The sequence below is a fragment of the Pseudochaenichthys georgianus genome, chromosome 18, assembly GCF_902827115.2.
Source record: "Pseudochaenichthys georgianus chromosome 18, fPseGeo1.2, whole genome shotgun sequence".
NCBI lineage: Eukaryota > Metazoa > Chordata > Actinopteri > Perciformes > Channichthyidae > Pseudochaenichthys > Pseudochaenichthys georgianus.
The window spans coordinates 18,527,757-18,555,346 of NC_047520.1; the positions used below are offsets into that span (position 1 = coordinate 18,527,757).

At 41.2% G+C, this 27,590-nt stretch overlaps 1 protein-coding gene across 1 annotated transcript in view; it reads right to left on the reverse strand.

Annotated features, from left to right (window-relative positions):
* The window catches only part of LOC117463378 (multiple PDZ domain protein-like), a 64,686-nt gene that overhangs the window by 8,805 nt on the left and 28,291 nt on the right, over positions 1–27,590 (reverse strand). Inside the window, 31 exon segments of the mRNA XM_071206580.1 lie at positions 441–524; positions 1,527–1,672; positions 1,755–1,923; positions 2,000–2,074; positions 2,150–2,245; positions 2,904–2,966; positions 3,800–3,881; positions 4,666–4,757; positions 4,843–5,039; positions 6,436–6,628; positions 7,528–7,599; positions 7,761–7,823; positions 11,853–11,963; positions 12,127–12,304; positions 12,782–12,862; positions 13,011–13,118; positions 15,485–15,525; positions 15,527–15,559; positions 15,561–15,597; positions 15,599–15,683; positions 16,327–16,432; positions 17,259–17,552; positions 19,684–19,821; positions 20,042–20,200; positions 21,009–21,218; positions 21,829–22,026; positions 22,637–22,801; positions 22,993–23,139; positions 23,551–23,630; positions 23,879–23,965; positions 26,501–26,741. Of these exon segments, the coding sequence (XP_071062681.1) occupies positions 441–524; positions 1,527–1,672; positions 1,755–1,923; positions 2,000–2,074; positions 2,150–2,245; positions 2,904–2,966; positions 3,800–3,881; positions 4,666–4,757; positions 4,843–5,039; positions 6,436–6,628; positions 7,528–7,599; positions 7,761–7,823; positions 11,853–11,963; positions 12,127–12,304; positions 12,782–12,862; positions 13,011–13,118; positions 15,485–15,525; positions 15,527–15,559; positions 15,561–15,597; positions 15,599–15,683; positions 16,327–16,432; positions 17,259–17,552; positions 19,684–19,821; positions 20,042–20,200; positions 21,009–21,218; positions 21,829–22,026; positions 22,637–22,801; positions 22,993–23,139; positions 23,551–23,630; positions 23,879–23,965; positions 26,501–26,741 (3,831 nt within the window).

Below are 27,590 nucleotides of genomic sequence, written 5' to 3' on the forward strand. Positions count from 1 at the left end.
ATTAAGTCATAAGGCCTTGAATGTGTGTGTGTTTGTGTGTGTGCACGCCCTTAATTTCAGGTCTACTGATTGAGCTTCCATAACAAATCTCCTCCCCCGCCCCCTCCCTCTTTCACAAAGCCTGAGGTCAAACGCAGGGCAAATCCAAGTTGAGCTGCGATACTTAACAGGTCTCTCAGCGTCATACGTTCACAAGGAAGCACACAACAGCCGGCTAAACACAAAAATAAGATGGGAAATTATGCCTTTTACTGAAAAAAGACCCTGGAAGTCCTTAAAATGAAGACTTCGTAATGCTAAAACGTTTCTATAGTGTATATTAGAGTCGTATATCGATGCATTTCTCACACTAAACCAAGCATTTATTCGAAAGCTCCTTCAGTTATTGACATTGTGTTCAGCCTCAGTTTTATCTAGCTCGTTTGTGATACTCATTATACCTCCAGGATTTGGTCTCCTGCCCAGAGTCTGCCATCTTTAGAAGCAGCTCCTTCTTCATACACTTCATGGATAATGATGGCCCCCTGCAGTGAGAGGAAGAGAGCAGAACAAAAAGAAAGAAAATGAGAGCAGTAGTGATTTAACTGGAGGAAAGGAGAAGGATACGGGACAGTAGGTAGTGCGAGGAAATATAAAGCAGGTTGCATAAGGTCCATCTTTGCAGCGAGGATAATTTTAGACTTATTTTGGTTTCTGTTTTCTAAGTGTGAGTGTCATCTGGGGTTCAGAGGTTACATTCCTGGGCTGGATATTGTCTGCTGCGGACAAAGAGCTGCTCCACCAAGCCTGACTGAGCAGACAGAATAGATGTGCCGAGGAGGAGGAGGAGGAGGAGGAGGAGCAGGAGGAAGGCTGGGACAACATCATTTCCTACATTCCTGAGTCACCGCGGCTATTTTGAACCTGCCAGCACACATTCTCACTGGGTGGCATGTTTTGGTGGGGGCTTAAAGTACAGTCATGGTACTTTTTGTTTTTTAGGATTTACAGTATTTTTTGGAAATGATTCTCCTGGTTAGGATTCGTTCAGTGTGGATGGTTCAGGAGATGTTTAGTGTCTCTTCTCCTCTGATATAAAGTGGTCAAACAGTGAATACATTTTCAGTTTGAGGTTACAATTCAGAGGTTCTGTAAATAGGCATGGGTCATTGCAAGCAAATTTATACATTTTGTGCAACTAACTTTATAAAAAGCTAGTACTACATGTGTGATGCCATAAGGTTTAGTTGCTTTTAGACATTACATTGCAGAGTTATCCACAGAGGATTAATAATGCATTTTCACGTTTAAAATCGGCTTAAAATCGGATTAAAAAAAGTGCATTTTGGATAACTTCCTGCTGACAAATGCTCAAAAGAGATACAATGATTTTACAGCAGACCAGAGGAAACCTTTCAATTACACATTGATATTGCTTTGAACATTTTTGAAAACATTTCGGCTAAGGTAAATATCCAATCTAACAAAATGACGGGAAAATGCAGAAATTCTAAATAATATACAGATTGTCATTGATATTCTCCTACCAGCAGGGTGTCGCAGCCCCCCACGATGCTGAGGCCGAGGCCGGTGCGGCCCTTGAAGATGTTGATGGTCGTCTCGCAGCCGGGGATGATGGGACACGTCGTGGGGTCGCAGGTCAGCGTGGTGGGGGTGGAGGAGCGACTCGGACCTGCAGCAGAGGAAGAACAAAGTGAGCTGATTGATCCTTCTCCCTGAATAAGAAGTCAAACGTCCAAACAAAGGGGACCCACTCATCACTGCCTCTGCCTCCGGTTGACTCAGAGTCGTTGCTGCGATGCTATGCATGCTGGGAAAGCCTGGGAGGATGCCATCGGAGCAATCCCCATCCTCACTGGTGGACGGGAGAGACGAGAAGGTGAGCTTCACCGGACCTTTGCATGTCCTCAGGAGAGCGTCCACCTAAAACAGAGAATAAATCATTAGACATCATCTCTTCTTCTGACATAAGAAAACTCACAGGGAATACTTTATGTACCTGTTCCACGGTGTAGCCGAGCACCGATTCCCCGTTCACAGTTAGGAGTCTGTCCCCTGGTCTCATACAGCCCTCCTGCACATCACACTTTAGATCAGTAATCACTTTTGTAACACGCACTCATCATCAGCTGCAGGATGTGAGACTTGCCTTCCCTGTGTGTCCTCTCACTTCAGATATACTCTGAATCTCCACTCCGTTCTCTGTGTTTCCCTCCACGAAGGTGATGCCCAGTCCCCCGTCCTCCTGTTGGACAAACACAGCATTGAGTACACACAGCAAATAATGGAGCTGCAGAAAACAAGCATTAATGATGATAATTATCTCCAGAAAGATAAGCAGCTGCCCCGATTCTGCCACATGTTCACTGTTAGCTCCTGCGGCTTTGCACACACCGCATGGGGTCTTTTTCCCTCATTCTTTTTAAGCCATTAGTTCACTGGAATCACAATAATTTTGTTTCCAAATGAGTCTGAGGCTTCTGCTGTTTGATATATCTAAGAATAGGTATATAAAATAACTGAATATATTCCAGTTTACCGCAGGAACTATTTTCTTTGCTTAACGTGTTTCAAATGTGAAGTTTTTCAATGCTTGACTCTGAAAACCTTAGCAAATATAAGTGAAAATATCTGCAGGGCAAGAAAGTAGACACCACAAGAGGTAGCAATGTGTTTCTCTTTTGGGGGAACAGAGGCTTTATGACCCTTTGGAACTGCTTTTTCTTTTTACTCCGTCTCTTTTCTGTTTCCTGGCCGTTAGTCAGACTCCACCGCTCTCGTTCTGTCATACCCCGTTGACTGTTTTTGTGTACACCTCCCTCATTATGGCCAGACTTCCTGTCTATTATGGTCTTTATTTTGGTGGTTCCAAAGAGCAGTCTGTTCCGTGTGAAGTGTCTCACCTTCAGCTTTATGGCGTGATGAATATATTTCAAAGTGTCTCCGTTAGCAGCAGTAGTTTCTGGCTGTGAGGAAACAGCAGCAGTTAGTTAGTGCAGTTTGAAGTATAAATACATGTGTACGTGTGTTTGTGGTTTTGGTGGTCACACAGGAACTGCAGGACCACACAAAGAGACTTTTAGGAGCAAACGGGCATTAAAACAATTTAGGAGCGTGCTGCAGCGTACAAACTGAATTGCACAGGAGCAGGGGTGGAACATAACTTGGTACATTTACTCAAGTTTACATTTTTGACTTACTGTTATGCTACTTTATTCTGCTATTCTTCTACATCTCAGGGGAAATATCGTACTCTTTACTTACTATTTAGTTACTTTTGACACATTAGATGAAGTACTATACTTACTACCCAGTAGTATTACAAAGTCATGTTGGCTCCGTGTAGTGAAAAATTAACTACTCCTAACTACATGTATTTGTTAGTTAAACCAACACAATAATATCATTTTCAAGGGATTCATTTTGTTATCACAAAATCCAAGTTGATGTCTTTAAAGACCCAAAGATATCCACTTTAAAATATACATATTTGAGAAAGCGGAAAACAATATTTTCTGTCATTTTATAGAACAAATTATACTTTCAATAATTACGTGGTTACAAAATGATAGCATTATCCATACATGTACTAAAGTAACATTTTAAATGCAGGACTTTAACTTGTAAATGACTATTTTAGATTGCGGTGCTTTCACTGAAGTAACGTGTCTGTGTATGTCTTCCACATGTGGGCAAAGTAGAAGCACAAATCAAAGTGTGTGAGTTATATGCAGACAGAGCTTTAACATCTGCATCATGTGTGACTGTTGCTTTTGTGGGGCCATGTTGTGGGTGGTACCTCAGTGGGGGGGTCCTCAGGGTCTCCCCCCTCCTGCTCTCTCACCGGTCCCACAGCCATCTGCTGCAGCGCCTCCGTGTTCCTGCTCCAGAGAGAGGGAGTCATAACTCTTAAATAAACCCTGCTCTTCCATGAGTTACACGTCTGATCAGTGTTTCTCCCCGGGTCAGCGCAGGGATGAGAATTAAGTAGGAGGTTAAGTAGTGTGATTCTGGAGAGGGCTGTTTGAGGAGGGGTCAAAGGTCAACATGTCAGACTCTGTGCTGATGTGTAGACTGCTCACTGATCTGTTTACACAATCATAGTTATAGTGTGCCATTTTCTTAAGTAAAAAACAAAGAAATGATTCTTCAATAAACTGCCACTTCAAAATGCCCAGTTACAGTAATAAAGAAAAAAATGATGTATCTATTGTTTTCTAAATGTGTTTTTTGTTTTATTCGTTTTGGCTATGAAGATTACCTTTGTGCATTGCATTGTGGGAGAAAAGTACACAAACAGCACACTTATAAATACGTTTTTCTTTAGTGTCACTTTGTCATACTCAATTGTTTTACTTTACATACACAACACCTTTTAGATGCAGCTATAGTGGTGTGTAAATCCCAGTTTTAATATTCAAATTGAACTACAATTTAATATTTGTAACAATACATTTAGCTTGTATGAGGAAGAAAGTGTTACTTAATTTATATTCTGACTCTCCGCCTTCAACTGTGTGCTTCTGTTGAATCGCAACAGCCCCCTCTATTGTATTTTGAACAACATTACAACAGATTTGAACTTTTTTAGGTCAGATTTGATCATGAACAGTCTGACAATGAAATATAGGTGCCATGAAAGTGTGCTCATAGGACGTTTTTTACCTGACAAAGATGATTTTGACTCTGGAAGGAGCGCTCTTGATGATGGAGGAGGCGTTCTGGTGACTGTGTCCGTAGAGGACTTGCCCGTTGATCTGACCGGATACACACACATATCATTAATGAATTATTCCTCTATGTATTGAAACATCCTGACATTTCTTTCCCAAACCCCCTTACCTCCAGCAGCTCGTCCCCCACCACCATGCGTCCATCCCTGCCCGCCGCCCCGTTGGGGTCGATGCCCACCACGAACACACTCATGTGGGAGCGGTCCCTGTTCCCGGCCAGGCTGAGACCCAGGCCCGTCCTCCCCTTCTCCAGCTCCATCATGTGCAGGACCCCCGAGAGGCCGCCGTAACGCTGGGAGACGTTCTCTGGAAAAGGTGAAGACAGAAAGATGTAAACTGATGTACAGAGATGGCAAAAGTACACACATCCTTTACTCAAGAAGAAGTACAGATACTCGTGTTTAAAAATACTCTGGTAAAAGTAGAAGTACTGACTAAACTTCTTTACTCAAGTCAAAGTAAAGAAGTATGGGTTTTGAAATGTACTTCAGTAGAAAGTACCCATAGCTAGCAGCTGCTTTAAAGAGTACCTGACCTCCCTTTATATTAATAGAACAATAATGTCATTGTTAGCTAATGAATGTTTACATGCTGAACAACGGCAACATGACAACGTTTCCATTGGTCCCTCTTCTTTAGAGAAGACCAGGAAGTGATGGATAAAGGCACGCAATGACTCTAAAGAATAATGATCACGCCACCAAATGCAGATTAAAACTAAAGTAACCGGTTTGAAAATGTAACAAGTAGAAAGTAAAGTTGTCAGAAAAAAGTGGAGTAAAGTACTGATACCAGAAAACATTTACTTAAGTATTTGTACTCCACTACTTCCCATCTCTGCTGATGTATCATTTCTCATTGTCTGTCGTGTTGCTTAAAAGAAGGGTCATTTTTTGGAATTGGTTACACCCACAGGCATCAAAAGATATACATGTCAGGCTGCTGAGTTTAATCTCTTTGTCTCAAACTTGTTTGCAAAGTTTTTCATCTATTCCATCCTCTCCTGTCTCCCTCCCTCTCTCCGTTAGACAGACCAATGTTCTCCTGTTGTTCTGGGTTTCCTGCCACTGTTGGGCCATCAGTCCTGCACTAATCTCCACAACTCACCTCCCTGGGCCCAACCTCATCAATCTTATCCAGGACGGGAACACTCTCTCACACACATGCACACACTCACACACAATCTCTCTCACACAGCGTCCCAGGTGTGTGCAGCGGGAAGTCCGGTCTCCTGAGTTGAATGTGTCTGACTGTGTGACCCGTTCTCCTTGAAGCGGTGACTTCGTGCTGCAGTTTGACATTCAGCAGTCTAAGAGTTTAATTTTACCAAAGTCACAGCCACATAAAGACCGTGAATGTGTGCTCTTCTTCTTGCAGATGGATTTATGAACATGAGAGAAACTAAAAGTGCCTTTGAGGACCTCTAGTGGCAGAGAGGTAATAAAGCATGTTGCTTCTGTCAATGCATATCCTGTCTGTATTCCTTAACTATACTATTAAAATGAAACTTCCAGGGGTTTATAATGCTCTCCCGCACATTTCTCCCAAGTCACTTTCACTTAAACTAGGATTGAATTGATAGGCCAGACACACACTGTCCTTTGTACCTGTTGTGTCTCCCCTTAAATGACAAAAAAAGCCTTAACTCTTGTTCGACACAGTATATAATTGCACATTTAAATAAAAGACAAAGTACACTCACTCCAGTTGTATCCAAACTCATCCTCCTCTTCCTCCTGCTGCTCCACCCTCTGCTCCTCCTCCTCCTCTTCCTCTGCAGGTCCTCCAGGACTCTCCGTCAGTGTGTCGGTGTCAGTCTCCCCCACATGGGGCATCACCGGCAGGGGGAGGACGGCGCTGGTGGGAGGTGCCTTCACCGCTTCACGCTTCACAGACTGTCACCCCACAGGAGGAGTTGGAAAACAGTTTATTAGTGAGAGGTGAGGAGGAAGAGGAGGGGTTTTTTATCGTGAAGCTTGTTGAGATGAAGATGTGATAATGCAAATGCTTGGTTTACATCAACTGCTTCATCACTTTTATGTTAGGCTGAGAAATAATAGTGTAATATACTAATATAGCTTAAGGCTAGAATTAGGTTCATTAGAATATAGCTTAATTTATAATGTGATGCTTATATTTAAGTATATCGTTATTTTTTTATAACTGATGTAATTAAACAATAATCACTCATCATGACACTTACCTGAAAACCAGGGGAAATAAATCACATTTTGATCACTTTAACTGTTGTTTAAATCGGTTTACAACAAGATGATGTGCAAAAATATCTCCAAGGTGTCTTTGTCATCCACTTAAGTGAGTAAATGTTTTTGAAAGCGAGAAAGAAAAAACAAAAGACAAACAGGACAAAACATTTTGATTTCACAAAAATGAACAAAGGTGACAGATGGAGGAGATGTTAGGACATGAACAAGTGTATGAATGTACAGCATGTTAAAATATATTCAAAACATGAACTGTATTAGAGCCGCAAAGACTAGTCCATCAACAAAATAATAATTATGGATTAATTATGCAAAAATGTCAGAAAAAAAAAATATTTTTAAATAAAACTGAATATCTTACGGTTCTGGGGTGAACAAACAAGACATTTGAAAACATCGCCTTTGACTCTTTACGGACCAAATCATTATTATAGATAAAAATCTGCTGATTAATTGATAATTAAAGTGATGCTTAGTTGCAGCCCTGAACTGTATCAAGGTGTATTTACATTGCTGTACATCATACACAGAGTGAGGAAGGGGAGTGCTCAACGCAGAGACCCACAAACCTTAAATGGGGTAGGAGTGAAAGGGTTAGTTGGGGAGAGGCGGAGGAAAAGTCTACTGTAACTGTAAGCCTCCTACGGAGAAAGACAAAGGGTGAGAACTTTAGACGACAACACACAAACCTACATCTATCGACAGAAAGGTGAAACACAGCTACTCCAAACTTTTAAAGCTAACACTTTCTGAGCTGTGGAACAATGGCAAACACTCAGCGGAGGTTAACTGAAACACCCACCTTGTCCTTGTTGTCTTTCGTCACAGCTGCAGCTCTGTCCTCTCCGGAGTCTGCTCCCGAAGACTGCCACGCATCACACACACACACACACACACACGAAGGTAAACACTCACACATTCATTTGAATGGAGAAAACTGTCATAACATTCACTTCTGCGTCACCACAAAGTGAAAGATCCTTTATCATAGGGCTGCACGATATAAGAAAAAAAACATTGACAGTACAACATTTGTTTTCTTGCTATATAAAAATGACAGATTTTTTTTGTCAATATTATCTTAATTTTTTTTACCAAATCTTCCTCCTTTACTCTCCTCCTGTTTATCATCCTTTCTGTTGAATGACATCTTGGACCATTACTTTTTGAGTTCATTGGCCTTACTTGACTTTGCATGTTCTGCAATGTGACATGTGTACATGGCACAGATGATGATGAATTGATAAATGACCGATCCTATATGCCCTACTGTATCATATTTTAATCCTGTTAATATTAATCAGTTCATACAAAGTGTTTTGAATGACCATATGCTGCATCATAAAAAACCATGTGTTTATGTTGGGGCTACTGAAGAAAAACAGACATTTCTTAGACAACAGCCAACATTGATGTGTTGAGTGGAGAAGCTTCTGCAGCAGCATCACATGTCGGTCCAATCGTGACCCTTTATCCTCACTGATGGAGCTTAAAAGGTTTTACAAGAAAGTCTGGCGTTTTGAAAAAAAGATACTGCCGTTTACAGTTCTTCACATGATTGTGTTTGTGTTGAGTGCTGCCTGTCTTATCAAGTTGTCTCCTTTGCATCGGCAGTGAGACACTTGGGACAATGTTTGAGGGATAATTGTTAGAAAGTGGGCCTTGGAAGCTGAAGACAGGAGGAAAAATAAAATGCAATTATAGTAAAAGCCTGTGCTATGATTGAACTGTGTGCTGCAACAAAATGGCCGCAGCAGAGCACAGGAAGAGGCAACATGTGCTCGGAGGAGAGAATAGAATCACATTTCAGTAGAAAAGTGCACTTTAAAATGAAAGTATCGTTCTTTTTTTTTTATTGGTGCCGTTCGAATTTGAAATGTTTTCCTTCAAATGGTTGTTTTTTTGCCCGATACTGAAAGCAGAACAGAGTTTAATATCTGAATAGTTATCCCACGCAATATAGTTATTGCAATATTCAAAGATATTGCATATTTTTCTCATATCGTGCAGCCCTAGTAAACCTGCATTCCAAATGATTTTTTAATGTTTAACCCAGGACTCAGCACACACGCATGCATGCTCTCCTTCATTGTCCTCATGCAGCTCAGTTAACACACAGTGTAAAGCAGTACAGGGGACACACATAAGCAGACAGACAGACATGGGGAGGGGGCTTCTAACCTGAGGGGGGGCAGGGGCTAAGCAGGTTTGGTTAATGCAGCAAGCACTCGACCCGCGGTGGCTACTGAGCTGCAGAAAGGGCAGCAGCGGCCTCTAAAAGCAACACACAGGACCAACAAGCTGACAACATGACGGATATTTAACACGAAGGCTGAACTTTTCTGACAACATTGAATCAGAGGCCATCCAGGAGGAAGGAAAAGGCCAGTTTGTGGGGAACCTCAGGTTTTATTTAAATGAGTCACCATTGAAAATGTACAATGAAAATCAGTCTGTGTATCTGCATTTGGAATTTTGGAAAGTCCACTTAAAGTCTATTTCCTCCTGGGGTGGCTTCGTCGCTGAAGGTGTCTCGGTCAAGCTACTTCCTTCAGGACAGCCATTCCTCTACATCAAAAAATAATCACAGCAAAGCCTCTTTCTCTGAAATACTTTAACCGAATGTTTCAAAGACTTCTCGAGGCTACCCTGAGGATATTCACCGCTTACAAGAGAAGGATTTAAAACTTAAAGGCAGACAGCATGGATATGCTTTATTCTCTGCAGGTGGCTGCATTTAAAAAAACGGCATTATGGCCTGCCTACAGCACTTAGAGGTATCGCCCAATCAATATAATATTTCTCACACTGTTCAGTCCATTGTGATGAATTTCAATGGAGCTGCAACTCAATATCATGTCTTGCAGTCTTGAGCACATTTTGACAGCCGCAGAGCCACACAGTAGGAATGATTTCTTTATTTGCTTTTCTATTGCTTACTTGAGGAGTTTCTTGCCAAGGGGACATTTCAAGAAACACATGTGTGGAACCATGGAGATGCTAACTTCATGGGGAAATTGCATTAGGATTCTAGTCTAAATGTGTACTGAATGTCAGCATTACACACAGGTTTTGAGTTTCTATTGTGCTGTGACACAATAGATTTCACCCCTTTTTGATTAAAAACAGCATTGTGGGTTATCTCATTGTTACCCTTAGATTATACCCTGTGATAGAAAACAGAATAGGATGTCTGGATATTAAAATAAAAGCCCTGCTTCTTTTTCTCCCGGAAGGAAACTCCAATTCTTAGTCTGTCAATATACACATTGAGTCAAATATGCAGTTCGAGAGAACATTTGCTAACAGTGTGGAGGCAGAAGGGATGAAGATGAAGTGTGATGGAGAGGAAGGATTACCTGACATGTGCGATGTGGCATGCAAGCTGGGTTATATACTGACAAAGGCTGAGAAAGCAGGGCGGAGGGACATAAATGCAACTCATAATGTAGTCAAACATGATATGTGAACTATTGACAAAAGGTTTTAACGTCTTTTAAAGTAATTAATCCCCATATGGGTAGCTAGTACAGCAGGCAGAAGGTTAGCTTGACCCAGCATAGCCTACAGAATGGAACCAGAAAATGGCTAACATTAGCCTAAAGATCACAAAACTTGATGTAATTTAGAGTACCGTACTTTTCGGACTATAAACCGCGACTTTTCCCCCCATTTTTTGTGTACAGCTAACGGCCACTAGGGAACCTCCTAAATCTATGGATTGTACAGGTAAAATTAACCACCTTTAACGCTGTGGGCTCTATGACCGGTCCGCGCCCGCCACCTCTAAGGGGCGGGCTCCAGCAGGAAAAGCTGGAGGCCGGAAAAGAGTGAGACAGGTAGCGCGCCAAAGTAAAAGTGGAACCGAGAGACAGAACGAGAGCAAGACAGACGGACAATTTAGCTGCTGCGGCTTATATGCAGGTGCGCTTTATAGTCCGAAAAGTACGGTAGTCAAAACTAAGTGATTTTACCAAAATGTTAAACCAATGTTTTAAGGTTTACTCTTTGTACTGTTGGAGGCTAACTTTATTTAAAGTTGTGTTCATTAAACGTCATCCCACGTAGCATTTGTTGCTTTAATTAGCATTTAGCTTAGTGCCTTAACGTTAGCAGGTTTATTGTAGCAGCTTTAGCTTAGCGGAGGTAATGTGGATTCAGTTAGCTCTTTACTTAAAAGTCAGAAAATGCTGATCCGATGTGTGCACACATGTGTGGAACCATGGAGATGCTAACTTCAGGGTAGTACCATAACATGCAGCTCTCTATTCACTCTCCCTCTTCTTCTTTTGTATTGGTCTTTACCAGCTCCAAAGGGAAATATCATCTGGCTGCTAAGTGAAGCTAATAGCTGCTAAACACTCCACTGTTGTTGTCTGACTGCTGTTTAGTGCCTAACCCTATTTAGCATACAGTGGGTTGTAAAGCTTTTCCCCTCAAATCTGTTTAAAGTCACTGTCGTGGAGTTTAGTTCTCCATTAACATGAATTCTTGCTCTGCATGTGCTACATTATGAGTTGCTACAAGGCTTAATAAGTAGCCATGCTAAGGAAAGCATTATATCTGAATCATAGACTGTATATAGATCTGAATGCAAGCGATTGACTCTGAGAGATCTGACACCAGCTGCAGGGACTATTTAGTCATTGTTTTAAAGCCTGAGGGCACTTTCAAACAACAAAGGAGTAGCAGTTAGAGGTTAAAAACTTGCTAATTTATTTAACATGACACAGAGGGTTTGTTGTTGCTCTCATTGGATATTTCAAAATCAAACCTGACACACCGGGTTTTTGAAAGGGCCCCGTGCAGATGAACTGCTACATGAGGTGAAAGTGGAAAAGGATAATGACCTTTAGAGAATGAGGTAGTTAGTTTGCCTATTATTTAGACTCACTCTGGGCCTGTGGATGATACTCTGAACCAAGAAGGTGACGGGGTTTCCTCCCTTGCGGATAGCCTCCACTGCCTCCTCGTGACTGGCATCTCTTAGATCTACTCCATCCACCTGTCACACAACATATTGGCGAATCCTTACTTTTTTAAAGATGTTAAACTCTTTTCAGTTCTCTCACATTACTGCACCTTAATAAAATAACACTATAGGAGGTAACTACACACAATAAACAACTTCACGTCTGCTTGTTCTACCACCTGTATTGTTCCCTTACCTCTACGATCCTGTCTCCAGTCTTCAGGGTCCCGTTCTGTCCCGCAGGACTGTCCTCCAGTATGTGTTTGATGAAGATGCCCCTCATCACCTCTCCGTTGCTCAGCCGACTGCCCATCCCCCGGCCCCCGACAATACTGATACCCAGAGACTTGCCTGGCGCCCGGAAGAGCTCCACTCTGAGGAAGGTACACATGCATTTTTATTTGTACACTTCGTAAATGTGACTCTTCTACTGATATGTCACTGTAAACGTTATCCCCTTTATTTTTTCTATAATAACATCACTTTGATTCTTTGATGCAAATGTCATCATTGTAGTTAACTCATATGAAACACTGCTATTTGTATTGTTTATTATTTAGTTGGACAGACTATCACCACATTTCAACTCAATATTCTTTCTGGAATACAGTTTGGTCTCTGTAGGCTTTTCTTTAACCAGAAAAAAACAGGAGTCTTTGAGGTAGCTGCAAGAGAACTGAATCTGACAAAAACCTGTTAATATTTATACTCAATGTTGGGGAAAATTGTCATTTATTAAATCCCACGTAGTTCAAGCAGCAATGAGTGTATTCAATATGTGGATCCACTGTCAAAACCATATCTCCTTGAAAGTTCACAATATTATTAGATTAAATACAGTGTGTACTCACTTCCTGGGTTGGGTTCCAATTGCTGTAGAGGCACTCTCCTCTCCCTCTCCGTCTTCCCGCTCAGGGAGGTTAGGAATATCTCTAAAAATACCAAGGTGAACGGAAACAGTAAGGTACAAAACATAAACTCACAGGAAGACTGCTGCCTAGCAAACATGCATGCAAACAGGGCACCTATAAATGTAACTGGCACGTCACACAAGTCATTGTGCACAGAATGAGTACATACTTCGGATCTGGAGCTGGGACTGCATGGATTTCATCTGAGACTTCCTCTGTAGTCTGCTCTAGGCTGGCCTTGTACTCCTCCAGATACTCTGCAGGTACATATGTGATTCTACACCACACACACACACACACACACACACACACACACACACACACACACACCCACACACACACACACCACACACACACACACACACACACACACACACACACACACACCACACACACACACACACACCACACACACACACACACACACACACACACACACACACACACACACACACACACACACACACACACCACACACACACACACACTACCACACACACAACTTCCTAAAGCAATGTCTTCATCCTCCATTAACCTTCTTAGTGGCATTCACATTTTGCCAAAAATAGCGAGCTAAAGAGCTTCTTTCCAATCTTTTGATTCATATTCAGAGACTTCTTTCTCTCGTCCCATAAGCCCCAGAGAGCAGTAACACTGATCAGACTGTTGAACACAGATGTTACCTTCATAAGTCTGAGACATCACGTCTTCTGTCACCTACTGTGTGAGACAAATCTGCAGGGTGTAGCCATCATTAATTCACGAAGCCGCTTACTAATTCATGTTAAGGAATGAACCAAAAGCTAGCCTGACAAAATCTGACACCCACTTAGTTCTTCTTTCCAAACAATTCAGAGTGAAGTTGATGCTGAAGGGCACATTAACATATTTAAAGGACGCTGACAGAACGTCAACAGATGGGCTGATCTGCTTTTTAAACATGATGCACGCAGACAGAGAGAAAGATGATTCCCAGTGAAAGATGAAATGGAGGTTGATGAAAACATCACAGCATGCAGTGAGAGAAATGGTGAGGCAGGGAGTTATAAATGGTACAAAAGAAATCAGACTGGTCATTAGTGAATATGTTAGTCACAGAAATATGAAAAGGTTATACAGCAAGACAATTGATGCAGTCAACCAAGGTTTATCCAGTTAGTATATAGTGTATGTGTTAAGATGTGCACAGATTTAAAGTTATTTTGAGAAACACTTTAATGTTATTTTCTTTACAAAATAACTTAAATGCGATTTAACATATCTGAATGTTATTATAGTGAAAATCTTACACAATAAGACTATGCTGTTGTCATTGTTTGACAACCATTAAGTGTCTGGATACAGCTCTTTTAACTGCGATGAATGCTGTAGCAAATCAAGACGAGATGAGTCAAAACAATATGGCGGCTGCGTGGAGAGACACAGCGTTGGACGTTAGGCATACTCACACATAAACGGGGCACAGGTCGTCCTCAGGTGCACTAGCCAGATCTAGAATGTGAAGAAGCTTTAATTTAATTTAATTTTTTTAAGGATTATTGCACCGGAGTGAACAAACGGCCCGGTTTTAGTTCAGCAAGCACCATTTATTGACACACCTCGTCCCAATGTAGAATATCGTCTCGTTGTGTAACATAATAATAATAATAATAGATTTAATTTGTTAGCGCTTTTACAGGTGCTCAAAGACGCTTTACAGATATAGTGAAGGAAAAGAAAAGGAAGGAACAACAAATAAATATATAGTTAAAGTTAAAGTCAAATAATACAAAAACAATCAACGTGCCTAATTTTGTTCTTAGGATAGTTAAGCTGCAACATTTCTGTGTCAAACAAAACAAACCCTTTTCATTACCAGTTTAAGAAACAATAGACACGCAACATCAATTCCAATACAAATATTTTAAATATTATTAATCTAAATCAAATCAAATAATTGAAATACATTTTGTTTTGGCAATGCTGCAATCCTAATGTCATTGAGTTTCGACCATGAGGTGCCTCGCTCTGTAGGAACATACCAGGCATCTCTCTTCAGGTGAAATGCTAAGAATCTCCACACATTCATTGTTTCAGTAGAAAATAAATATTTCATTCGACCTTGGTATGAAACTTCGTGCTTTCTCACTGAATTTCAGTAAATTCATGTTTGCATGAGAATGGATGCTTGGAAATATGTTTACCAAATGCTGTAATTGCAATTAAGGTTTGGTCAATAAAATCAAGGCTCCAAATCAAATGTAAAGTGGGCTGTGAATGACTGCAGGGATGAAGATAGAAAGACATATAAAGGCAACAGTGAATATTTTTGAGTTTCTTCTAGTCCAAGGTGAAGTCTTAGATGTCTTGTTTATCAGGTCCAAAACCCAAAGACATTTACTCTAATATGATATAAAACAGAAAAAGGTTAAAAGCAAGATTTTTCTGACCTTCATGCACAAAATACTTGGAGACACTATTTATTTTTGAGTGATTAATAATTGCAGCTTCACATTAAACATAACAAACATTTCAGAGATCTGACTTTTTGTATTTATTGGGACTAAAACCTCCACCTGTTGTTGCATTTGTGGTGCAGCAGTACACCCCCTTGCAGTAACGGTGTGTGCGTGTTGTGTGTGTGTGTCCTCATGTGGTCCTCACCCCAGGTCGGGTCCGATGAGTGAGTGTCGTCGCAACATGGCTGCGGGCCTGGGCGTTGGTCATGTGAGCGGTGGTGCTCTCCGTTGATGGCCAGGATCAGATCCCCGACCCCAGGCGCCCGTCCCGCTGATGGAGCGCCCGTGGATGATGCTGCGGATCAGCATCCCCAGACTGGCCTTCATCGCGCTCACAGTCATCCCTTCAGGTAGATTTGAAGAAACTGTTACACTCTGAAATTGGATTTGGATCTAAATGAACCAGAAATTGACTTAATTCCGCCATCACTGAAAGTATAGATCGAAAACTAGGTATCTCCCAAGGAAGGTTTTTGAATAACTTAAAACGTCTTTTTATTAATTTCCACATTTCCCCGCAAATTGTCCAAAACCCCACAGTATTAACACATTTGAATTTCAATGGAGTATGTGGAAATGTGAACCTCTTCCCTTATAACTCAGCGTAAGCATAACATCAGTGTTTCATTTAAAAGCGGATTTTGGTTGAACTCCACATGGTTTAAAGATTATAAAAACAAAACCCAAATGTATTTTGTTGAAATGTTGAATTGAGCATAAAAGAGAAACCTTCAGTGGGCTAAAAAGCAGCAGCCCCTTGGGTGGGGTTTGAAATGCAAACACTCTGAAAGGATCCTTTCAGAGTGAAAAACAGACAAAAATCTCTATCATTTTAGCTTTTTTAGCTGGGATTCAGAAGAAAACATGACACAAAAGAAACGGCCATTCTTCCTTTCAGTCATGCAACCTCATTTACACTTCTATGAAGAATAAGTCGAAAATAAATAAAATGATAACAAATCAAAACGTGAAGAAATCAACACAAACCCAGGCTGGAGTTGCCCTTCACGACTGTGATCGTCCTTTCAAAGCTGCTCCCCGAGGTCAGCGCTTCTTCATCAGCGTCCTCCCCTCTCACAGCAGCGTCTTCATCCTTCAAGGTGATCATTCAAAAGTGAATCATGAAGGTAAATGAAAATATTATGCCCGATTTAAACAAAGCGGAGAAAAGCTAAGTGCAGCTGATTGAAAATAAATAAGCTTTGAAGGATGAGTGTCTTATGTTTGAAAAGAGCCACTGGGGAGTGGATTACCTTAAGAAAATCCATTAAGAGAAGACAAAGCACGATGATTTAGCATATTTTATAATAAACCTTGAACATTTATCAGAAATACTCACTGCTCATCTTCTTTTGTCTAACTTGTTTTACATAAGACATACTTTGATTACAGCTCTCTTTCTCCAAACATGTAAAACAGGGGTTACTGGACAATCAAAAATGCTGTCGTAAGCTGGAGTAAGGGTCATATTACTGCTTTTATATATCCAAGATATTAGCTATAGAGGTGACAGTTCTCCTCCATGGCACTGCAGAGGTGTGCTTGAGCCAGGCACTGAACCCCCAACTGCTCCCTGGTGCCGTAACAAGATGGTAGGCTTTTTGCTCTGGCACCTCTCCATAAAAAAAATCTTGTGTTTGTGCATGTGTGCATTTTTACTGTGTTATATGCCAATTTCCCCTAGATGGTTAACAAAGTGGATTCTTCTTCTTCTCTTCAGCTACAAACTCTGTATTTTGGTCCAATCAGAACTTGAACTGGCGACCTTTTGCTTCCCAAGCCAAGTTAATACAAACTTAAGTAGGTACCGACTATGTGACATTTTTTAAATATATGCTTTATAATGAGGCTGCACAATATGAAAATTGTTAAACATGGTAATTATAATATATAGTTTGTAATCAGACTTATTGTTTTACCTTTATCATATTTATATCTCCAATATCTTCAAAAGACATGGGTGTCTCTGCAGGTTCGTCTAATGCTCCGGTCCCTGCTTCAGAGTTGAAACACTGCTCTGGTTCCTCTGTGTCAGCGTGTGGTGCCAGGAAGTGGTCAGAAGGGCTCAGTAAGGAGTTAAACGTCGGGCCTCTGAGACTGGGAGGGGAGAAAGAGGCAGAGTGCTGCGGGGAGAAGGCTGGGAAATCGTCTTCAAGGCTGGGCGGTGTCTCAAAGCCGGGTCGCTCCTCCAACAGGTCGAGACGAGCCGTCAGCTGCAGTAAAACAGAGCACAGCAGCTGAAGGAGCGCTCCCCTCACACAGGCACACAATCGGGGGGAATTCATCTTGTTCAGTCGCCTCCCGCCCCCCTCGTAATGAGCCATAGAAAAGCCATCAGTGGCCAATAGAGAGTGGTAGGAATTACTGGCGATCTTCAGTTTGCCGTGCACAAAATGTGGTTTTATTGTAACAGCATTTAAGACTTTATTAGAGGCCGGATGAGTAGTGATGAATCGCAGCGAGCACTTCCCTCTGGGAGCCAGAGCAGAAGTATAAATCTTTAGAAAACAGTTAGAATATGCAAATGGATAATACAAGAGGGGCTCAATGAGCAGACATGGGAAGTAGAGTAGAACAAGAAAAGGAGGTTTCATTTTAATAAGGCAGCGCTATAAATCCACAGTGAAGTGGCCTGTGAAGAGTGCAGGTATTCAAACGATGCAATTATGAAGATGGGAAGGGTATCCCAGGCAACAGGGGGATACATTTATTTGTGTAGGATTTAAAAAATGAAGGGAATTGCTGTGGTTTACTTTAGTGTCTATAATAAATTCCCCCCATTAAAAAGTATACATAACTTAACGATACTGTGTGTAATGAGTCATACTATGGCATGTCGAGATGATACAAATAGAAGACATTTCATCAAATGTCTGAAGGCAGAATCAGTTTCCTAAAGAACACTCAAAATTAATTACATATGACAGATTCAAGATCGTAAAAAACTATTCAAACTTTGAATGTCACGCTCCAGGCGTAGCCAGATAAAGTTTAAGTATGCATCATTTATAGAATCGCTTTGAAAATAAATCGAGAAATTATGTTTTAAATCGGTGGGTTTATTTTAAAAGGACAGATATAAGTCTGGTGCATTTAAAAAAAAAAAAAAAAACACTATACAAATCAAAGACAATGCATATGCATGAATGTAATCTATCAATGCACTCAGAAAAATAAGTGCTTTATTGACAGCGTAGACTCACTTATTTAGTCTCTAAAACCCAGTTGACCTTTTTAGGTAAAAAAACATTCATATTCCTCAAAATAAAATAATCTTAGATACTGTCGGCAAGTGTGAGAAAGCTGCTCCAGCGTTTACGGTCAGTGAAGTAGATTTATAAGCAGACTTGTTGCTCTCTCTGCAGCTTTAGGGAGAAAAACTGTTCATCATCACGGGGAAAACACCGCGCCGTCGGCCCTCATACAAACATCTGAAATCTGTTGTGAAACCCCCCCCGTCCTGTAAAATGTGCCTGTCCCTCTCGGCTGCACGATTACAGTATAAAATCTTCGGAAGGCCCCACAAATAAGGTCGGCCGCTGGGAAAACAGTTTGTGTGGGCCCTTGCTCTTCTTAGTGTATTCTCTTATAGTTTAAAATCCATTTGCTGAGCTGTTGCTGTAGGGCAGCCGCAGCTACAGCTCTCACATCACAACAGAAAGTCACAAATGTTGTTACTGCCTTCACAAAGAAAACATCTCTCCTGGCATTTGGGCGCTGCATGGCCACAAACAAAGACTAATGACTACTACATGGTGAAAAAGGGCAGTTACTGTTGGCGTGCATTTGAATGTATTTTTCTGCCACTAGTCAGAATGTGAGGGGTCATGGGAGGTCATTATTGGTTTAACCAAGAGCAGAATTATCCATAGATTGTTATAAGCAGTAAAAACAGAGAATAAAAGCAGTTTGACAAAGCAGAGCATTTCCCTGCATGCAAACGCTAGCTCAACTTTCTTTTTAACAAGCCGAATTACCCACCTACTCTCCAAAATAAATGTTACCTCTAACTAAAACCATTAAAAAAGCAGTTCAAATGTGTTTGGCTGAAAATGATCACCCTGGTTGGGCTCGAAGTTGTGGTGCCATCACCATTATCCTTCATATCATTAAAATAGAGAGTGAAAAAGCACCAAGATCTAAAAGATGCATGGTAAAAATGTTGTTTAAAACCGCATTTTTCACTAAATATAGTGTATATAAAGAATCACTAAAATTATTCATCTGGGAGACGCGAGTACATTTGGGATAATGTGAGCACACAGAATATGCCTAGTCTGATGTGTAAATGTGCCATATTATTGATGTGAGAATGACGTGGGGTATATTCCCTGTGCCTCTTACCTTGGGTGTAGATGCGTGCAGGTAGTCCAGGTCGGCGCTGCAGCTGCTGCCGTGCAGAGCCATCATGGACGCCTGGAAAGAGTCGTCGTCCATCGTGGAGTAAGAATGATCTAACTGTTCGGCCTCGCTGGTGTCGATCTGTGATCATCAATGGAAGAACAGTAAGTAACCAACTGGCACTGACAACTTTATATTTGATCAATGAGGTGCACTATCTAATCACAGAAACTATTAAATCACATCTATGTGTCAGAGTAATGGTCAATATAAGCAGAAGCAAATATGTTGAGCAAAATCTGTTTTTCCATTTTCAGGATGTTCTGATTGATTTTTTAGCTTTTCCCAGAAGCTAACTAACCAATGCCGGCTCTGCTCGGTAAACGTTGCCCTCAGCCGGTCCTTCCTCCTCTCCTTCTTCAACCAAAATATTGTTGAAGTCAAATGAATGGATGGTGGATGATGGAGTAATTTCCTGCTCACCATAGGGGTGTGGAGAGTGGGAATATCCACATATTCCCTAGGAAAGTGGAGAAATCATTTCAGAGTCTCCAGCTTCAAGTAATCTGATTTTTTAAATTGTTTTAATGACCGAATCAGGTACAAATGAGTTAGTATGGAATGAGGAAAATATGTTAGTTAGAAGTTATTGAGCTGATTAAAGAGAAAGATAGGGGTGAAGGGAAGTTGCCCAAACGTCACAGACAAGCTCAAGAACATTTCATGTGTTAAGCTCTTGATATTGATTTTGTGTAGCATGCAGCCGAGACATGCTACACAAAATCCCCCTCAGAAGAAGATCCCCGTCCTGCAGGAGCGGTGTTTAACTCGTTTCCTGCAGCTCTGTAATCTAACCTCGGCAGCCCAGAGGTCTCACTGCGTAATCCAATGGGCAGATTCAATACGGGAGAAACCAAGCTGTAAAGCTGAAAGAATGCGAGCAATTTTGCAGAGAGCGACGTACAAAGAGAGCCTGCAGCGGTGAACATGCTGTTGGACAGGCCTGATATTCACACAGCTGTCCCGATGTGGTGAAACGTACAACAGGGCCTGGAGAATCCAATAACATAGTATATGAAACAAGAGCGTTAAAGGCTGGATGCCTCCTCTGAATGAGCAGTGGGTGGAAAGCTAAGCCTCCTCTCTTTTTCCTGCATGAAATATTCAAGGCCTCGTAAGCTGAACCCTCACGACAAGCTGACTCACAGGGACACATTCATGACACAAAAGCATAACTAGTAAATATAAGCACACATTTGCCCTGTTATCGGCCACAACACAAGTGATATTTTCCTTCATAATAATTTAAATGCTGATTGTTTGCTTACAGGCAGCGGTTTGGACACTCCTATCTGCACCATGCCAAGCTGGGCCCCCTTCAGCGCCTGCACTGCGTCCTCCAGGCTGCCATTCTCCAGCTCCGTGCTGTTCACGTACATGAGGCGGTCTCCTGGCAGCAGCCGGCTGTCATGCTCCGCCACGCCGCCGGGAACCAGAGAGCGGATCACGATCACCGTCTTGGCCGGGTCCAGCGGGTCCTGAGGCGGAGGAACAGGTAAACTTCACAGACTCAAATGTACATGGAGATCACAGGAAATGTTCTATTACGTGCTTTTTGTCTGAGGACACTAGACTCTCCAACTACAACAAACAAATGTATTTCATAGGGTTGACCTTAACGGAAATAATGGAAATAAATGTAATGCTAAATGATACCTACTGTTCCCAAAATGGATGACAGGCTCAGATATTTATATAATATTTGTACAGCTGTCAGAATTAGCATTAAATATGGGTGAAAAAAGGCAATACTCGATAAATATCGAACTTTCTGCTCCTTAGGTTTATGATAGAAACACAACATCATGTATAAAAAGAACCGATCTGTGGGTTTAATATAATATCATTAAATAAGCCATTAGGATACCATTAGATATACTTTTATTGTATCGGAAATACTTTTTTTACAAGACTTTGCACAATAAAATAAAGATTAAGCAGTATGTATTTGTACATATCAACTGTGAAAGATTTAGATAATCATATTGACTATACAATATTAATATACAGATTGAAGTCTGCGTACTTTTTTGAAAGGCCTGCCTACAACTAGCAAACTGTAAACAACGTATACTAAAGATTTCCCACCTGGTAGTCGAGGATGCTGAATCCCAATCCTCCTTCTCCTTTCTCCAGCTCGATGTTGTGGATCTCCAGCTCCCACATGGCCAGAGGAGAGGCTACGACCTCCTCCGTCACCTTTTCCTCTGTCACTGCTGCTGCTGCCGCCGCCGCCTTCACCTCTGAGTCTGCAGCCGCACGCACAATGCTCAGGTCTATTTGTTTCTGCAGAAGAAAAGCCCAAAATCCATCTGTAACAGTCTGCCTGCCTCGCTTTCAGTCCCAACCCCTGGGCTGCTACCCTCCGGTGTGATTCTGGCAGGAGATAAAAGGGAAACATCTCCGGGGATGCTCGGGCCTTAGCACATTATCACTGTTAAAGCTGGATAGATGAAAGCCACCTTCCCCAAGAGACTAGATGTTTCTGATGTCTCATATCTCTGCACATGTTTGGTGCAGACATATTACTAGAATTGGTCCTAATAAACCTTTCTCTGCTTTTTGATAAGACTTAATTCAAAGTCAATGGAGCGATTAACATATCGTGGTAAGCTAATAACGAGCAATGGGTTTTAATGGCGGGAGAACTTTGCACTCCATATTCCCTTTCATATGCAGAAATGGGAAATCATTTTCACGATACATCAATGCATGCTAAGGTGTGTAGTTTCCAACTGGACTTGAATGTATCTTCTGCTACAATAGCCTTTACAATTCAGTTTGTTTACTCCCAAATCATGCTTGACAAATGCTATCTAATGAACATTAAAATGTATATTAAAACAATAATACATTCAAGTACATCTGCTATGTTTGAGCATTGCATTTGCAGTACCTTTAATGCAGACACTGTAGACAGAATCTCTGGTTGGACATCGTGCATGTCAGTCTGCAGGTGGGGGGCGGGTCTGCAGCAGGTCATGTAGACGCAGAGAGGGAGCTCCTTCAGGATCCTCACCACTTCCTTGTGCGTTTCACCAATCAGAGACAAGCCGTTGACCTGAGAGAGGAGAGGCTAGCATTAGCTTGTTGTTGTTGTAGTAGTAGTAGTAGTAGTAGTAGTAGTAGTAGTAGTAGTAGTAGTAGTAGTAGTAGTAGTAGTAGTAGTAACATAGTTCAGCCTTTGTAAGTATTAATGGCAAAAATGTAAAAGACAAAATGGAAACACTGTTGAAAGTGTGTTTTTTGCACCTCAAGCAGTTCATCTCCACTGAAGAGCTTCCCGCAGCAACCCACAGGTCCCTCAGGTAGGACGGAGCGGATGTAGTGATGTCCGCTGCTCGCCTCCAGACTGATGCCCAGCCCGCTGCTCGCACTGAACTTCTCCACCTGAGCCACCTGTAGAATAACATCCCAGTTATATCTCAATCCCTTTTGTGTTGCCACTCAGGTCATTCCGCTTTTTTAAAGAGAGCAGTTTTATGTTAACAGCCAAGTCAAAATGCAAGTATCCATTATGTTGCTGATTATTTTCTAGATTAATGCTTCGGTCTATCCTAGGTTCTCGCAGTCCAACGTGATGTCTTCAAATGTCTTGTTTTGTCAGTCCAAGATATATAAAGTGGAAAAAAACAGAACGTCTCCATATTTGAGATTCAAGAAACACTACTGTGTGACACTTTTGCATGCTTAACGACTCAAAAGTTAGATTATCGCAACAATTAATAAACTCATCTTTTAGTTGACTAATGGGTTGAAATCTAATTTAATGCATGAGAGAAAACAATTAATATTGAAAACAAAACTTACTACAACTTCATTACTTGGACCCAGAATCTCGAGCCACTTCTTCATCAGCTCCTCTTCCTCAAAGGCTGTGAGCTTCATCCCTTGGAAAACACAACAGAAAAGCATTAATGCACAAAACGACAACAAATGCTAAAACGTGATCAACTCAGCCTGCATAGTGACTTACATTTCTAACTATTTGCAAAGTCTACGAGCCCACTTAAGAAAAACGTTATCTGAATGTTTTAAACACATGTCAGTGTTTCCTCTCCACCGTGTGTTTGCTCGTGTGTTCCTGACACAGTAACCCTTATCTGTCAGACATATCTTAAAGAAGAGTTCCTCCTACCATGTGTGTCGTCTGTCAGCTGATCCGAGGTCGAGCCGACATCAGATACTTCGCTCTTTGTCTGCGGTGGCTTTTCATCTGGGGCGACTGTGAACAGACAGCGAGGAGTGAGGAAGACGCACACACGTCAGGGAAAAAGTGCTCGACTCTGCACTTATAGGTGCTCAGTAAACTCAACACAATGATCAACATTCACCTTACGCAAAAACACAGATGATACAGAAAGCACATGCAAATAGTCAGGAGGAATTAAGTGTTGGAACACATTTTTCAAGATTATCTCAAAATGTGTCGAAACAATGGTAAATGAACTGTACTTATATAGCGCTTTATCCAGTCTTTACGACCCCTCAAAGCGCTTTACATACTACATGTCATTCACCCATTCACACCCATTCATACAGAGCAGTACCACTTGCTCTAGGGCCTAACATTCACACACATTCACACACCGTTGGCCATGCCATCGGGAGCAACTCAGGGTTAAGTATCTTGCCCAAAGATACATCTACATGTTGACTGCACGGGCTGGGATCGAACCCACAACCTTCTGGTTGAAAGACGACCGCACTCCCTCGCAGCCACAGTCGAAACAATATTTTCATTTTCCGAAATTATAATAACGCGGATACAAGCGGCCGAGATGGGTTTCCTCCGCAGGGTGGCTGGTGTCTCCCTTAGGGATAAGGTGAGAAGTTCGGTCATCAGGGAGGGACTCGGAGTTGAACCACTCCTCCTTCGGGTCGAAAGAAGCCAGTTGAGGTGGTTCGGGCACCTAGTTAGGATGCCACCTGGGCGCCTCCCTAGGGAGGTGTTCCAGGCACGTCCAGCTGGGAAGAGACCAAGGGGTAGACCTAGGACCAGGTGGAGGGATTATATCTCTTCGCTGGCCTGGGAGCGCCTTGGGATCCCCCAGTCAGAGCTGGTTGATGTCGCCAGGGAAAAGAAAGTTTGGGGCTCTCTGCTGGAACTGCTACCCCTGCGACCCGACCACGGATAAGCGGGAGAAGATGGATGGATGGATGGATAATAACAGAACTGTGCTTGTTTGTATGTTTACTATGATTTATGAGAAATAGTGTTAGAAATAAAATGTAAACAAGAGTAGACATCTCCCTTTGGCACAGATCAATTTATTTGTTTGGACTTTAACGAATCCCTTTTCTGCTTTTCGAGCACTTGCGCTTCTATTGGCTAGCGCTTCATCTAATTGTACGTGGTTTTGTTGGTCATTAATGCTCATGCTAGAGCTAATATTATTATTACTATTATTTCATTCTTCCAAATGACGGTAGTATGAGAATTTCCTATCTTTTTCATAATGACCCTCACTTTAGAAAAATATTCTCCCCCTATTATCTTAAAGGATGTACCTGTGTGTGCTGATGATACCCATTAGGACAGACTTTAAACTTCAAATATCTGTTTAATGACCCTCGTGTGTTTTTTTACAGCTTCACACCGCTGTTTATGTCTCTGGAGTTCCACAGGGCACTGGAGTGGCCGGCCATGAAATTACTACGCTGTACATCAGCACCTTTTAAGTGCTCACATAAAACTAATACTAGCTCCTCTGCCGGTGTGTGAATGTGTGGGTGCTCCAACAACCTGAACACTGACTTGGCAACAATTTAAGTGAGTAGTTACATTATTTTGTTAATCCCAAACATTAAATGACCCATTACAACTCCACATCAAACCTATGTGCACAGTAAGTTAACTTAAATCAATTCTCAACTCAACAAACTAGTGTGTTTAAAAATGCTAGAGGAACACACACTCTTATAATGTGTCATTTTTATTCGGGATGCAAAATGTATTATTTAGCCGACACCAATATAAACCTGCTTGTCATGGCTGCTAATTGCAAAAAAATCATTTCACATTCAAAATGTTTCTAAGCCTTGTGTTTAGCTGTAACTCAACGCCATGTTGTTGGATGCCTTGTAAATGTTGATGTTTTTAATTCTATGACTGGGTCTTTTTCAGGTTTTAAACAACACGATGGAAAACCTTGGCTCTTGTGCTGTGACAATCCTGTTTATTATTTTCCTTATGTCTTTTCCATGCCGGAGGGAAAAGCTTTCAACAAATAAAACTTTCCATAGCAAAACAGCTGCTACTAGAGACGGGACAATATAGGATTTTATTGTTCGACATTTGGGATAATCATAAATATTCCCACATGAGTTACTTCAAAAAGCTGTCTCTATCATGGTAGAGACATTAAAAATAGAGCCTGCATTTGTTAAAAATACAGATATTAACACGTAAGAAAGAACCGACTCACACTTTCTTTGGGAAAGGTTTTACACTTTAAAATTGTGTTTTTGTAAAAAAAACTTGATGCCAAAAGGAAATGTATATCTCAACAAAAAGTAGGTTAAAGTGATTCCATTAGGTTATACTAACATTTGAAGAATTTTGAGCATATTTCTAAATTGCAATATCTTTTTAATGTGCTGCTGGTTTAAGTTGTGTAACTTTTTTTGATAAAATAAATCTCTATTTGCTGTCAGTCTTTACTGCATCATATCTCCTGTCTGAGCCACACATGTTCACACATCAAATGTCCCCTTTTCTTAGGTAGTGTGTTTTTGTCTCTTTTCATTAAATCCCTACCTTGTGCCGCAGCCTCCTCCTCTGCCTTCCTCCTCTCCAGCTCCAGCTCCTCCAGCACTATGGTGGTGGTGGGGATGGTGGTGTGGGAGGGCAGCACGCCGATGCTGGGGGCCACAGCGGAGGGGAGGTCTTCGGGCCTGAAGCCCCTCCGGATCAGCTTGAGGTGCACCGTGTGGCCTGTGTGGCGCAGCACCTCTACCGCCTGCTGGTTGGTGAAGCCCTGGATGTCCACGCTGTCCACCTGCAGGGGGCGAGACACCAGAGTGAGCTGGAATTATTTGTATGTTCTTAAAGTATAACATATAACAAGAGACGGTGAAAAGGAAGAACAGTACTATGATTACACCTCTTGAATTATTCATATTGAAGTAAATTGTTCATTTGGTGTTCTTATGTGTTTTTATAGCTCTGAACATGTACAAAATAAAAAGTAAACTGAATTGCATAGAATACTTGTTTGTTTGAGGTCAAATTGAAACAACCATAGGCATTATTAACCAGTAGAGCTTCAAGAATGTCAAAATAATAATAATTTGATTCATTGTTTAAGTTATTTCTTCTTGCAAAAATGTCTTTAAATGCAGTTGTCAGCCTCTAAAATATGTCTTTCAATCTTTTTTCAATCATATTTAAGTGCATTTCTTTAGATGTTTATATTAATCAGTTTAGACTTAGAAAATAATTACAAATTGCGAAAATGTCTTTTTAAATGTAGCCTTTCAAATCTGGATTTAAAGACATTTATAGTCATCTACTTGGACTTTGAGAAACTGACACTTCTCACTGTTTTCTGTCATTTAATTCACCAAACTATTAAACAAATAGTCGTCACATTCATTTATAATGAACATCATCATTACTCGCAGCCCTAAACAGCACCAGAGTATTCCCATCTATTCATTCAGAACTTTATTTATTTAGATCATTTAGGAGAGTTAAAAACCCCCAAGTTTAAATAATTCAGGCAATTAAATGCTTAAAGTTCTTAAATTGGATCCCAAAGCACAAGAATAAAACTCTTGCACACACAAACACAGTAACAAAACAGGAGGATGTGAGGACTTTAAAAACACAAAGGCAACATGAACTC